At 35.8% G+C, this 15,000-nt stretch overlaps 1 protein-coding gene across 8 annotated transcripts in view; it reads right to left on the bottom strand.

Moving 5' to 3' along the window:
* LOC136845704 (prolyl 4-hydroxylase subunit alpha-1-like) overlaps positions 1-15,000 on the bottom strand; it is an 83,423-nt gene that overhangs the window by 35,532 nt on the left and 32,891 nt on the right. For 3 of the 8 annotated variants that reach the window (XM_067115859.1, XM_067115858.1, XM_067115860.1), the window contains 4 exons: positions 10,451-10,537; positions 4,391-4,547; positions 3,359-3,546; positions 933-1,055 (listed from right to left, as the gene is read on the bottom strand). In XM_067115859.1, coding sequence (XP_066971960.1) covers positions 933-1,055; positions 3,359-3,546; positions 4,391-4,547; positions 10,451-10,484 — 502 coding nt within the window. In that variant the 5' untranslated portion in view covers positions 10,485-10,537. Of the gene's footprint in view, positions 1-932; positions 1,056-3,358; positions 3,547-4,390; positions 4,548-10,446; positions 10,538-12,550; positions 12,863-15,000 lie in introns of those variants that run through there. The other 5 variants (XM_067115864.1, XM_067115863.1, XM_067115861.1 and 2 more) reach the window with 4 other exon arrangements.

Here is a 15,000-nt window from a genome sequence, read left to right as displayed (position 1 = left end):
AACGAACACAAGAAGGAATTATGATGATATTGGGGTAGTATCTGATGACTTGAGCACCCTCAACGAAACAAGAATTGCGATAGCAAAATAATGTGTTAAAGATAACGTAAAAGACACGCAGACTGGACAATCTTATATGTAAGGATGCTGCGACTACTAAGCTGAAAATATGATAGAAAATGAATAGACCGACTACTGCGTGCCATGGAATTGGGAACAGGAATGATAAAAGTTCATTGTCTTCCCTGTTTTTGCTGTACCAAGGAAATTTCTGACGGAAACAGCGTTAATATTCAAAATGCACTTTATCTGTAAACTGACAAGTGTATGATAGGAGGAGGATGAGGAAAGGTATCTACGCATCCCTTGGATGCCAGCAATCCTCCAGCAATATGTGAAGATGAAAATATTTCAACCTTCCTACTACTCAGCATACAGTAAGAGCATGAAGGTATCAAGAGGACTGGGGAATTTTCAATTACATAGCTTTTTCTAACAAGAGCATCTTCCAGAAGCAGACCCTAAATTTCCTTGAATTCACATTTCTCCTCATCTGAAGAAATATATCAGTGTCCTTCAAAGGTCCTCTGCAGTATATGACCATTCATTAATACCTGAACCATGAATATTTATTTTACCTAAACGTTACATGTTACATTTCTTCTAATATCTGCAATTCATACTCAAGTGATGATGATGGTGATGATGATTTTTAAGGTAATATCCTTCACATAAAGATAAGCGATGAGGCCCTTCGAAACAAAAAAAGGGATTTAAAAATACGACCCCAGTTAAAAGAAATTATTTCTAAACCTACTTAACCTTTTGTTTAGATAGGTTTTTGTTTCACGATATATACTAAAAGTCTTTTTACCGTCATGGTTAATTTTTCTTAATGACAAGAGTAGACTTTCAAATACCCCAGCACCTACCTGGCTTCCCACAAAATCCGCATGACTCTTGGCAGTTCACCATCATGTAGGTGGGATTATTGGAGCATTCCGACCATTTGGCCCACCATCTACAGTTCTCGTTTTTGTCTGCGCAGCTGTCATCTGAAATAAGGATATTTCTTCTAGAATCATTGAATCCAGTGATCGAGAATACACAAGTACACTTATTCGCGTACACACATTCACACAACACACACACACACACACATATATATATATATATATATATATATATATATATATATATATATATATATATATATATATATATATATATATATATATATATATATATATATATATATATATATATATATAGTATATATATATATATATATATATATATATATATATATATATATATATATATATATATATATATATATATGCATATATGTATATATATATATATATATATATATATATATATATATATATATATATATATATATATATATATATATATATATATATATATATATATATATATATATATATATATGTATGTGTGTGTGTGTTTATATAATCACTAAACAGCATGCATGACAATGTACACACAGGTTTATATATATATATATATATATATATATATATATATATATATATATATATATATATATATATATATATATATTCATGCATGCATAAATACACAATGGTTAGCATGGTTCAGGTCTGTGGCTCGCACCCAGCCTACCGGCGTCAGTCGACCCATGTGCGAGTGCTTACTAGCTACAAGTAGGAGTCATGAAAATTGTGTTGGTTTAACAACCCCATCCCTAAAGACTTGGTGAGAAAAGGTAGGTTTTACGTGTCTGATAAACAGGCCATAATCTTACATACATGTGTAAACTTGTACAGAAGGTTATATCCGCGAAACCACGCGCTCTCAAATGCACACACACATATGCAGTGTATATGTATATATATATATATATATATATATATATATATATATATATATATATATATATATATATATATATATATATATATATATATATATATATATATATATCCAAACATCGGTGGCCACAGCCAGGTATACATCAATGGGAGGCGGACATAAAGACTTGTTAAAAGGGTCAATTTATTCCCGATGTTTCATGTGGGAAACTCATTACATTTTCGAGGGCTGTATAAAATAAATAACATAAATTACAAAAGGGTAAAAATTTAAATTTAAAAAAATTAAGCACAATGATTACAAATAAAAAAATTAAAAATAGAAGTGACAATTAAAAAGGACAACGTAAAAAACAAAACAAAATCTCTCTAAAAATATACAATATAAAAAAATACAAAAAGTAAGAAGATATGGACCAACCTATTCAGTGGCAATGTTAACATTGCCACTGAATAGGTTGGTCCATATCTTCTTACTTTTTATATTTTTTATATTGTATATTTTTTAGAGAGATTTTGTTTTGTTTTTTACGTTGTCCTTTTTAATTGCCCCTTCTATTTTTAATTTTTTTTTATTTGTAATCCATTGTGCTTAATTTTTTTTAATTTAAATTTTTACCCTTCTTGTAATTTATGTTATTTATTTTATACAGCCCTCGAAAATGTAATGAAGCCATTACGAAACTTCGGGAATAAATTGACCCTTTTTAACAAGTCTTTATGTCCGGCTCCCTATTGACATATATATATATATGTATATATATATATATATATATATATATATATATATATATATATATATATATATATATATGTATGTGTGTGTGTGTGTGTGTGTGTGTGTGTGTGTGTGTGTGTGCGTGCGCCTGTGTTGTGTGCGTGCGTGAGTGTGTGGGTATTTAACTTTGTGCATGGATCTACACACATGTAAGAATTCGGCGTTGTTACAAGCCTGGCATGATATACTCTTTTTTATACATGCTTACATAAACACGCATCAAAATAATCAGAAAATTTCCATTTCATGTAAAATTATATCATGAATAACTGCTCACATATTGAATATGTAAGGGCAGTTTGCCTTTCCTAGATTATGTATTTCACTTCTAAGGATCTGACGTTCCTCGTTGCATATTTTTACATTTTTTCATTTCGGACAGATCTTCATTCAGTTCTGGTATGCCACGTTTTACGCTGTCGGGTTAATTCTTGCATTTTGTTAACTGAGGCGTCATATCTTGCATTCATTTATATGGAATTTTTAGTATCAAGATGTAATTTATGCCAGTTTGGCCGTGTACAGTTACATTTTGGTGAAAGATGGTATTCGGCCTGATGAAAGAGATTAGCTAAAAATTATCCAGAATGGGATATATAACGTAGCAAATTACATTCTAATCCAGTCTGCTTCAACAATGTTTACCTTGACGCTTCAACTATGGCACAACATTCATTCAGCCAAATTATAATAGCCCCTAATGAATGCTCAAAATACTTACTGGAAGAAAATATTGCATTAATTGACCGTCTGATGGGCGGCCAGTACAAAACGAGCCTCTTGATGACAGCGAAGAGGTGAAGGGGATTTCCCGTGATGGCCGCGTCCTGGAAATCTCTCTCGTCCAAAGTGCTTGCTTTAGCCAACGTCACTACGTCGTGAATCAGACACGAGTACGATTCCTTGTAGCTGGAAGTCATTTAGTTTAAATGTGAATTCAGAATATTTTTTTTTCTTCGGGGTAGGCCGGGTGGGGGTAACTGAAAACAGTCTTAATATGTGAGTGCAGGTTTTAATGGAGTAAAAAGTTTAATTATTTAGTATGCACGCTCAGAAGAAAATCCTAATTCATTTATTGAAAGTATGTCATCTTTGAAATCTCAATAAATTTTAGAATACAACAGGATACAAAATACTTCTGAGATATAAAAAAGGACAGATGCGTATCTTGGTTGGAAAGGGATTTGGGTGCTGATCATATATGTGAATAACTTCGGTCTCTGGAAAATTGGGCGCCCTTGTAATGACTTGTTTTATCGCTCTCACGCTCGTGAATGACCCTTAAACCTTTAAACTAGATTCTGAAATGGTAACGTTCATAATCTCCTAACTGAACTTATAGAGAACAACTAAGATTATTTTGGAAACCTGTTTTAGTATATTTCTTACTCAAAAACAATTCAATCTAATTCATGTCATTTACTGATTTTACGCTGATTGTTTTTGGAAATGGAATATTGCTGGTTCGAGAAATAATATCTAATGTTTATCACTCTACTTCGATTTAAAACATACTCGTCCGGGTAAAGTTGCTGTATTACTCCGTTTCCGCATTTGGGAGCTGGCTTGTGTGTGTGCATGTTTGCACACATAAACTAACTAATAGTAGCTTGTGAGTTTGTTGTAAATACGCTTTGATTTTCTTTTTCACGGTGGAATTTACTAGAGATTTTTGTTGTTGTTGGAACAATCGTCAAAACAGGATGACAGTCCTTGGGTTATACTTATTTGGCAACAGTATCGCCAACATTACCTGGTGACTTCCGACAGGTAAGTGGGGAGATATGGCAACAATTCCCCGACCTTCTTGTCGAAGACGAATAGGTCGGTCATGTGAGTAAGAGATGAGTATAATTCACCTGACACGCCTTGCCCCTCCACGGCAACACCTTTGAACGCCAGTAGAAGACCTAGTGGAAGATTTTGAAAAAGATATTAGATGAAATAGGTAATGAGTAACAATGTCGTGAGCAAAGTCTGATAAGTAATGATGGAACAATATCAATGTTGATTTTTAAAAAATGGCAGATTTTCAAATGAAGCAACCTAAAAGGTCATTAACTTTCAAACCCAGCCTTCATGTATGAAAAAGAACTAAAGAAATAAATAACAACAGGAAAACAAATAACAAACACTATACAGAAGTATCCCCTCAAAACTGATTATCATATACCAAGAAATTAAACGAAAAATTCCACAATATCAAAGATAAAACATCGTGTACAAAAAAGCTTGTTTACAGAATTAATGACTGCTACAGCTTTGGTAGTAAGCAGTACAATCTTGATACTGCTCCTCAAGAAAGTGACAGAATTTCACATTTGTATACGATAAATAAGTCAGAAAACCATGGAATTAGTGCACGACGTTTGCAAATGGTATTGTAAACTTCTTTCATTCAAGAACATCGGCATCAATAACACCACTGAAATGTTTAAAGGATTTTAGGGCTGCACAGGAAGAGTTCACTGCACTGGCCCCCAGAGCCCTAGAGACCGAATATGGGCACGGATGATGTGTCCTAAACCCCTCTCCACTAAAGCCAAGACCAGGGAGAACTGCCAGCGTCTGATAATGACTCAGCAGGTAGACATATAAGCTGCTAGAGACCTTCCAGCCCTAGTTCATAGGGATAATAAAGTCATGCATTCCGGTGGAATCTATCGAGCATGGGCGGCCAGGTAAGGCAGGTGCAGGACCACTTATAAGTGGGTCCTGGGCAGGTGATGTGGGTGACGCACAAGTACATGACCATAAGAGTGAAGCGGGGTTGGCTTCTGAACTTCCCGGTTAAAATTAGGTTCGGTAGTGAAGCTCAGAGTTTACAATAACATCCGATGCCTAAGTTACTTGATGATGAACCAAGTCAACCTGCAGCACTGAACTGAATAGGACTAGTCTAGAATCATATTCATCATCAAGGTCTTCTGGGATGTAGCTAGTTTGATCCAAAGAAAATCACAAGTAGCTAAGCTTATCCTGCAGGCATACTTGCTTCCCAAATCAGTCTATTAAGGCTTTCATATTGTCTTTGAAACATCACTGGACGGAACCAAAAGGATATAGACTGACTTTTTCTGAATTTAGGATAATATATAGCTAACTGAATTATGTTAAACAGGAAAGGATATGAATGAAACAGACAATGTAAGGAACATTTCAGAGCATTTGAGATCTGTACTACTTTTAAAGAAGTTAAAGTGAAAAAAATTGCAATACACCCAGGTCATCCAGCTAGAAATTCAGAAGGAAAAGAGGAATAAATAGAAAAGCAGTTATAACTTGATTATATACTTTTCTGTGAACAAAAGTAACATTTCAGAATCCATGCGAGTTGCATCGGGTAAAGTTCGGAAGGAATAGACCACAACAATAATTACAGTAAATCTTTAAAAAAGGTCAAATCTACCAAAACACGGGCGCGTGCTCACACACATACACACACACTCACACACACACACACACACACACACACACACACACACACATATATATATATATATATATATATATATATATATATATATATATATATATATATATACATATATGGTTTAACAATGACGATTGACATTGACTGACCACTCGACTGTCCTGTGGGTGCTGAAGCATTATTCGTGGAAGATTATTCTTAATGTTTGATCTAATATAGTGGATTAGATATCAAACAATATTTGTATATTAATGTTTGATATATTATATATATATATATATATATATATATATATATATATATATATATATATATATATATATATATATATATATATATATATATATATATATATATATATATATTCAAATATTCTGCTATTCACCCTCTCTGCATTATTTTAGTAAGAATGTCCTTCTAACAAAGACAGGACAGCGTCTCTGTCGAAGCTAAGCAGGCAAAGGTAGGCCGTGTTTTCAAAAAATAACCGCTGTTAGTAGCTGATAGGTTAGCATTAGGGGGCCTAACCCACTGGGAGGGTTTTACCAAGTCGCCTCTAGTGAAGGTGGTCTTAAGCTTCCTTTTCCTCTGTCCTATGCATTCGGCGATGTCTCTGTCAATTTTTCAGAATGCCCAGGGCTATGGACGAACATATGGACAACCAGCTTTACCCTACGCTGACCCGACTTACGCCAACAGTAGAGAGAGATCGACTTTGAGACTAAGAGCACACGTCGTGCCCAGGCTAACTTTATCCTTTGTCCTTTCCTGTCTTTGTATTACTCAATGAATCAACCAAAAGTGTTATTTGAGAACCCTGATCAGCAGTTGCAGTGCACAAGCAACTTATGTAATGGTAAGTCTGAAAATTTACAGGTTTTTTCGGCGATTTGCTAGTATTCTTCCACTGTACTTAAACATTTTCCATTGTTCCCCCTTCAGCCACAATTTATGAGAGAACCTGGTATAATCATATTTCTTTTGTGAAGTCTAATGTATGAATAATTAATATTGCCTAGTGAAATTTGCATAAGCTATTCCCGTGCAGTAAGTAGAAATTAGTGAAAGTTAAGTGTAAGTAAAGGTACAAGCAAGCCTTGAATCTTGGCCCATTGTTTGGAAGAGAAATATCCTTCCCAATATTAAAACTGTGTATGATATCTACTAGCACAGACATTGTTGCTTTATATTTTTCTTACAGGAGCAGGGAAAATTGACTGTCTCCAACTTTGACTAAAATTTCATGTAATTTTCTTGCTATCACCGCACATTCTTTCTTTGTCGGGACTAAGAGGGAAGTAAAGGGGTTTGATGTAATTCATTTGTTACAGAGTAATCCATTATTCCATACATTGTTTCCAACTGGCGACCTAATCCAGTTAAGTAATTGTCTGTCTTTTTGGGGCAACTTTAGCTTCAATTGACAGTTTACATGTGCCTTTGATGAAGCAGGGCTACATAAAATACAGTAACCAATTAAAAACTCATCTGCCAAAGCCAACACGTAATATATATATATATATATATATATATATATATATATATATATATATATATATATATATATATATATATATATATATAGAGAGAGAGAGAGAGAGAGAGAGAGAGAGAGAGAGAGAGAGAGAGAGAGAGAGAGAGTGAGAGAGATCAAACGTTAAGCCACAAATATCGCTTGATATCTAATCCACTGTATCTTAGGAATAACTTCCACCCAAGAGCTTCGTCACCGACAGGATAGCCGGGTGGTCAGTCAGCGTACATCGTTTGTTAAACCAGGAAGCGGTTCGAAATCTGCCTGGGACGAAGCACTTTTCAATTGTAATCCCCCTTGGGTGCATATTACTTGAGGTCTTTGCAGTGTCCCTTTGGTCCCTGGCTACAACCTCTTTCATTCCTTTTATTGTACCTCCATTCTTGTTCTCTTTCTTTCACCTGACTTTCCACCCTCTCCTAAAAATTGTTTCATAGCGCAACTGCAAGGTTTTCCTCCTATTACACCTTTCACACCTTCTTACTGTCAGTCTCCCTTCCAGTGATGAATGACCTCATAGGTCCCAGCGCTTGGCCTTTGGTCTAAATTATTTATTCAATATTCTCCCTTGGGTGCAAATTATTCCCTAAGGTATAGTTAACTGGGTGTTAAACGATATTTGTGGCTAAATGTACGAGTATGTGAACATAAAGCCCCACGTTATAAGCGACACACACGCGTAGGGGTTCGCTTTTCCCGATGAATAACCTGAACCAGGAAGTATCTGAACACATTTTTAGTGAGTCTAAGGGTGATGCCATTTCGTACTTTAACCTGTTCCAGTTATTCCACTTTTAAATATCAACTTAGAGAATAAGTAAAATATGGCTTATAGTAATATGGACTATCTATTTGAGGATTGGAACAGGGATAACAACCTTTACTCACTATCTTGTTTAGAATCAAGGAGGTAACGCCCGGATGTGCATAATAGCGGAGGAGGAAGATTATTTTTATTAGTAGTCAAGGTTTTGCTAGACGCGGTAGTAGGCTGCTTGTGCTGATAATAAATAAATCAAAGCTATCGTGATCAATGTTGCCGTTGACTTCTTGGTTCACTGTAAAATCTATGTTCTATTCGTGACTTACACGGCATATGGCAAATGGGAAATCGATGAATGGCAATCGATTTATCCAAGTACGATATCATCTAACACCTGGGGAGTGCTCTGTCCCACGTAAGATAAAACTTTTGGATGAAATATAATAATAACAACAGCAGTAATAATAATAATAATAATAATAATAATAATAATAATAATAATAATAATAATAATTATTATTATTATTATAATTTGGCAGCAGACCCTCTTTTAAACAGATATTGAATATTATTGCTGCTTCAGCTGCATGAAGAATTTTCCTTATTGCGGAGTGGAGGTGCGTGCTAACAGCTCGCCTATATTTGTATTTCATGGGGAAAAGTCAAAATCTGGATTCTGCTTCTTTATATATTCTATACAGTTAGTTATAATGACGCGTTTCGACAGACTCTTCTGTCATTCTCCAAGGAGCTAGTAGAGGACTGGCAGATTGCATAGGTCCTTCTGAATTTATACACGGGCTTCAGCGGGGGGATCATGGATGGCGAATTCTGATTGGTTGCAGTCAGCGAACTTCAAGCCAAATTTCTGCGGCGAAGCTCGATCCTGACAGATCTTCGCAACCTGGGAATGTCATTCATTCCAGCGTTCCCATTGGCCTGCCGTTGCGTGATGTCATGCCGGCTGACATCATCGGTAGCAAGCTGCTATTGGGCTGCGGATGAATGATGTCATTATCTACTCTTTCTGTCGTAGTCGGGGATTGTCTCGGTAGTTTGGCTGCTATTGGGCTGCGGATGAATGATGTCATTATCTACTCTTTCTGTCGTAGTTGGGGATTGTCTCGAAGATAATCCCCCGACTGGCGACAGAAAGAGGGATGATCGATGTCATTATCTACTCTTTCTATAGTCGGGGATTGTCTCGAAGACAATTTATCGACAGAAAGAATAGATAATGACATCATTCATCCTAACACAAACTACCGATGATGTCAGCCGGCATGACATCACGCAACGGCAGGCCAATGGGAACGCTGGAATGAATGACATTTTCGAGACAATCCCCGACTACGACAGAAAGAGCAGATAATGACATCATTCATCCGCAGCCCAATAGCAGCCAAAACCGATGATGTCAGCCGGCATGACATCAAATGGGAACGCTGGAATGAATGACATTCCCAGGTTGCGAAGATCTGTCAGGATCGAGCTTCGCCGCAGAAATTTGGCTTGAAGTTCGCTGACTGCAACCAATCAGAATTCGCCATCCATGATCCCCCGCTGAAGCCCGTGTATAAATTCAGAAGGACCTATGCAATCTGCCAGTCCTCTACTAGCTCCGCTGGAGAATGACAGAAGAGTCTGCCGAAACGCGTCGCGGCAACAATTGTATATAACTAACTGTATAGAATATATAAAGAAGCAGAATCCAGATTTTGACTTTTCCCCATGAAATGACGAATATAGGCGAGCTGTTAGCACGCACCTCCACTGAAGAGAAGTCCGCAATAAGGAAAATAGAAAAAGTCTTATTACAAAATAAATATTATTATTATTCAATAGAACCTATTATTATTATTATTATTATGGAAACAGCATTCCTCTTTATTCACTCACACGTAGATAACGTTGCATTAGGGATTAGAATTGAAATAACATGCATCACCTTTCTTAATAAAAAAAAAAAAATGGGTGAATTTTGAAAATAGTTCATAATTTCATAGAAGAGAGTATCTAGTAAAGTCACCATAAAGCAATGAATCATGAAGGAAATAAAATCACAATATAACAACATACTCACTAAAGAAGATTAACATTTTATGAAGATTCGTCATATTCTGTTTACAGGAGGACCAAGATATGTATGACCTTTTCTTGGAGGAGAATTCTGCAGAAGAAGAAGAAGTAGAAGATAAATACTTCATTTACTTATTAAGAAGTAGTGATCATATTCATGTGAATTAAAGCTGGGCCGTAAAATAACAAGTTTAAGGATTTGGATTTATTGTATATAGAGATGATAAATAATATGGAACAATGTAATTGTAATAGCCACAATGTCCTCTTAACTTTTCCAATTCTTCGCGTTTTTTTTTTGGATATTCTTGTCCCTACAAAGCCGTAAGATCCAAGTGCAAGAAACTGAAGTGGCTGTGATGTTCGGTCGCGGGAAACGAACCCGTGTCATCATAATCACAAGGAGGTCACGTTGCCGACCTGACCACGTCACAGCCACTTCAGTTTCTTGCACTTGGATCTTACGGCTGTGTAGTGACAAGCATATCCAAAAAAGCGTGAAGAATTCGAGAAGTTAAGAGGACATTGTGGCTATTACAATTACATATGTATCTGGTAAAAGTGACCAGTAGAGTCTACATATGGAATAATGTTCATAAGTTTTTTGGTCAATGATCTTAGGAAAACCAACACTTTGAAAATAGCAAACACAGTCACTATATAAAAATAAAAGAAATGTGGAGACGTTCTCATTGTTAGCATCATAGCCCAGTTTGAAATAAGGTATTCTGCTGTTTTACAAAATACATGAAATAAATTCACTAATACTTCAAATAATAAAAAGTACTCCATGCAATGCAAGATGCAGTTTTAACACTACATCTGTTCATCAAAGTATGGGTCATACGCAGGCTCAGTGCCACACTCCCTTGAATTTCAAAATGCAACGCAAACATATGAGCAGAATTTACGAGAAAGCGCAAGGCACATGGCTACAGATAATAATTACACAGGCTCAAACCACATTTGGCTGAATTAAGTTTTCATATATTTGACCGCTCATTGTTGTGGCTTACGATTCCTATTCCCTAATATAAAAAAAAGAGAAAGTGAACTTATTCTTTCGCGTTAATTTTAATTAACTCTTTTCAAACTGATTTTGACAAGTATGTAGACAAGACAAAAATCGTTGATGAGATTTTCGTTCTGAGGAACTCTGCCGCGAAGTTTCGTTCTGGTAATTGTCCGCACGGAGAGATATTATGCTTTGCACAAGTGTTCGGTCAGGGGAAAGGAGAAGTGCCAGATGACAGGCAAACTAAAGCTCAAGAATAGAAGTCCAAACTAACAAAGTCTAAACAAGCAACAGGCGATATCAGGGAGGCTTTCATCTCATAAGAACGATAGGGATGGGCTATTATCTAGTTAGAAGTAGTCAGGAGTGAACTATCGTCAATTAATTAGGAGTTGTAGGGCAACATCTTGGATGCACGTCCAATTTTTTTGTAAATATTATTGAAAAAACGCCTGTAGTTTCCATATAAAACCTTCTTTATGATACTGTTATCATAAAAGTCAGAATTCATTTAGTAACAGCTACAATTAGCGATGATGTATTTCCCCTTGCCATAATCTTTTCTTTCATATATATATATATATATATATATATATATATATATATATATATATATATATATATATATATATATATATATATATATATATATATATACATATATAATAAGTTATCAGCACATAAGTGCTTGCTAAAAAGTATTAAATATGCACATATTTCATTTTCTCGGTATTGTTGATAATGTAGCTAAACTATAATTGTTTTCTTCCGTTTCTAATAGAAAGCCACCGGGCCAGAGAGTAAATATCAAAAATACTATATGCTAAAGGAATCGTGCAAAGGTTACTTTTGCTTGCTGGTGTAAATGGATCGCAAAACCTAACGATCCAAAAATTATACTCATAGGTATTTATTATTCAACCCTTATTAAATCAGCTAACTCCAACACTGACATTAGTACTGCACTGTCCACGAGCCGATTTTATTTATTTTCAGAGATTCGTAGTAACTCAACAAATCTTATGAAGATATTACATTCTCGGTCATCGCTAGCTATTCGTTTTGTACATTTCTTATATTCCAACTTACATGAAGAAACTCAACACAAGTTCTTATAGCATCATATCCTTGCTGAGGAATCTGGGTTGAAGCTCAATTTGGTACCTTTTTTGGTTGGTCAGTAATATGCCCTATTACGTTGAGATGAAGCTGACTTTCGTGTCCTTTTAGGATGGGATGAAGCTGACTTTTATGGCCTCCCAAAGTAAGAATGAAACAAATCTGCGTCCACTTCACTTCGAATAGAGTCCTCTAGGAAACGGCACACGAGGACTTTACATTCACAACTCTATAACTGGCGGAACTGCCAAAACTGAGTCACTCACTGGTCTTGCCGAGAGTGGCATTGTTTCTCTCAGCACAGGTGTTCCTTGTCACAGCAGTGATGGTCACAAACGCAAGAGGGTTTGGTTTACAGTAATGCTAACCAGAGGAGTGAAATATCTTAGGAAACATATAACATATCAAGATTTTGCTACTAAGAGGTGCTGATCTAGCTTAATAATATTCCAGACTTCTCACGGAGTTACGCATGGTGTCATTCATGTAATTTTAAGGCCTCTCTTCGGAAACATATTATGGATATAAAATTTAAAATGCCACCCATGTCACTGCGGCATCTCGCTTAGTGCTAAAGATTTCATGGTAAAAGTCCAAACCAGCTCCCGAGGTGTCCGAAACTATACTTTGCTTCTTCAGCGAACGAAATAATAAAATAAGTCCAAAGAAATGTATCAAGTACTTTCCTTTTGGCAACAGACCATCTCAGGTAAGTGTGCCCTACTTTTCGATGGAAAGGCTGCCTAGGTAAGGATATCTTCGGCCACAGGAACGGTTATTTTGACTTGGGGAAGAGGTGAGGCAGAATGGTTGACTGCTGCGGCAGTCTATCTGCTGATATACGTCAAAAGCTCGTACAGATCATATATCTGATGACATGTCCGTTGTTGATTTAGTATAGCTTTGCGAAGAGTTTACTGGCGGTGGCTGTGTGTAGGAAGTCAGTCATCAACATCCTCTCCAACTGCTCGGCTTCTTAATATTGTTACTTTGAAAAGGAACGTGCTGTTGTCGAAGTTCATGATTTTGTCATTATCGCATCATTATGCTGCAATGTCGATGCTTCTGTCAAGCGTGTACACATTCTCTGTTTTTAGATATGTCTTCTGGAACTCCCGCCAATATCAGCCGTGCGAGGCAAAAGACAATGATCACATTTGGCTACAAATACATCATAGTTCGTAAACGTCACCCAAATTTTTAATCTGTTTTCACCCAAGTTACGTCTAACGGCTGTTTAGAAATATACAATAAAGATAATTGAGTTATCTAACCCGTCGGTAATTTTGGTTAAGAGCTTTATAATTTTTTTTTATTGATATTCCAATTTTTTTTTCAGCTCTGAGGGAAATAAATCTACGAAGCATGTCTTTCATGCATCAGTATCTGGATATCGTAGTTTGAAAAGACATGAAGTATGTCATATCTTTTTCCTCGTCTAGGTGCTTAGGACCACATCAGCTTTCAACGCTAGGAAACAAGTCTGAAACGTTTCTTTTTATACCGGTGTAGCAAGACGGAAAATGGTGAGTGTTGCGCTTCTTGGTACTTCAGTCTCGAAAGCTAAAAGGATTTAAATTACGAAAACACCAAGAAAAGTGAGACAAGTTTTAATTTTTGTTTTATTTACTTAACCATTCCAAAGGCTAAGCTTGGTATCATTTATAATAATTCGGCGAGAAATTATAATAATAGTAATAATAATAAGAGCGGATACTAGCGTATTGAATGGAAAGAAATCTCTGTGTAATAAGGACCAAGAAGTTGAATGCAGCATCACTTCATTTAAGTTATTACTGACAAAACGTTTCATTATAAACAACATGGCATTTTTAAGACTGGTATTCAGCTCATACAAAATACAAACAATACGAATAAAACAATAAAATTGCTTAAATGTTAGCCCTCTAAAATATATTATGTATCGTGACAATTACTTCAAAGAGGATGAGCCTTGGATGTTTAAAATTCCCTTATTTTAATTAATCTTAGGTAACTGAAATCTTGAGAAAAATCACTTTGGACAGGCACAGGATGACAAACTATTGGCTGCGTTCCTCCAGCAACCCTCGTAATGAGTATTCACCTCATAACCCCGACACCTACCGCAGTTCTCTCCCTCTCCCTCTCTTTCTCTCTCTCACTGTGTCCAAAATGTAACATTCATTGTTCAAAATGTCGGCAAAAAGTTAGAAAGGAAAAGTGCGTGAACACTGAAATGTGAAACAGCAACGCAAAAGCTTCCATATTTGAATCCTTTTTGTGGTGAAGGGTCTGGATCACTAGTAACCAAGCCGAATAACCAATGATTCATTTACAGAAATAATCAGTAAACATTTTCAGAATAGAGTTTAAAATGTAGCAGTAAAGATAATCTTTAAATTGTGTTTGTGGTATAATGAACATGGAAAACTTGACGT

Source organism: Macrobrachium rosenbergii, chromosome 14, assembly GCF_040412425.1.
Source record: "Macrobrachium rosenbergii isolate ZJJX-2024 chromosome 14, ASM4041242v1, whole genome shotgun sequence".
NCBI classification, from domain to species: domain Eukaryota; kingdom Metazoa; phylum Arthropoda; class Malacostraca; order Decapoda; family Palaemonidae; genus Macrobrachium; species Macrobrachium rosenbergii.
This window is presented reverse-complemented; position numbering and strand designations above follow the sequence as displayed.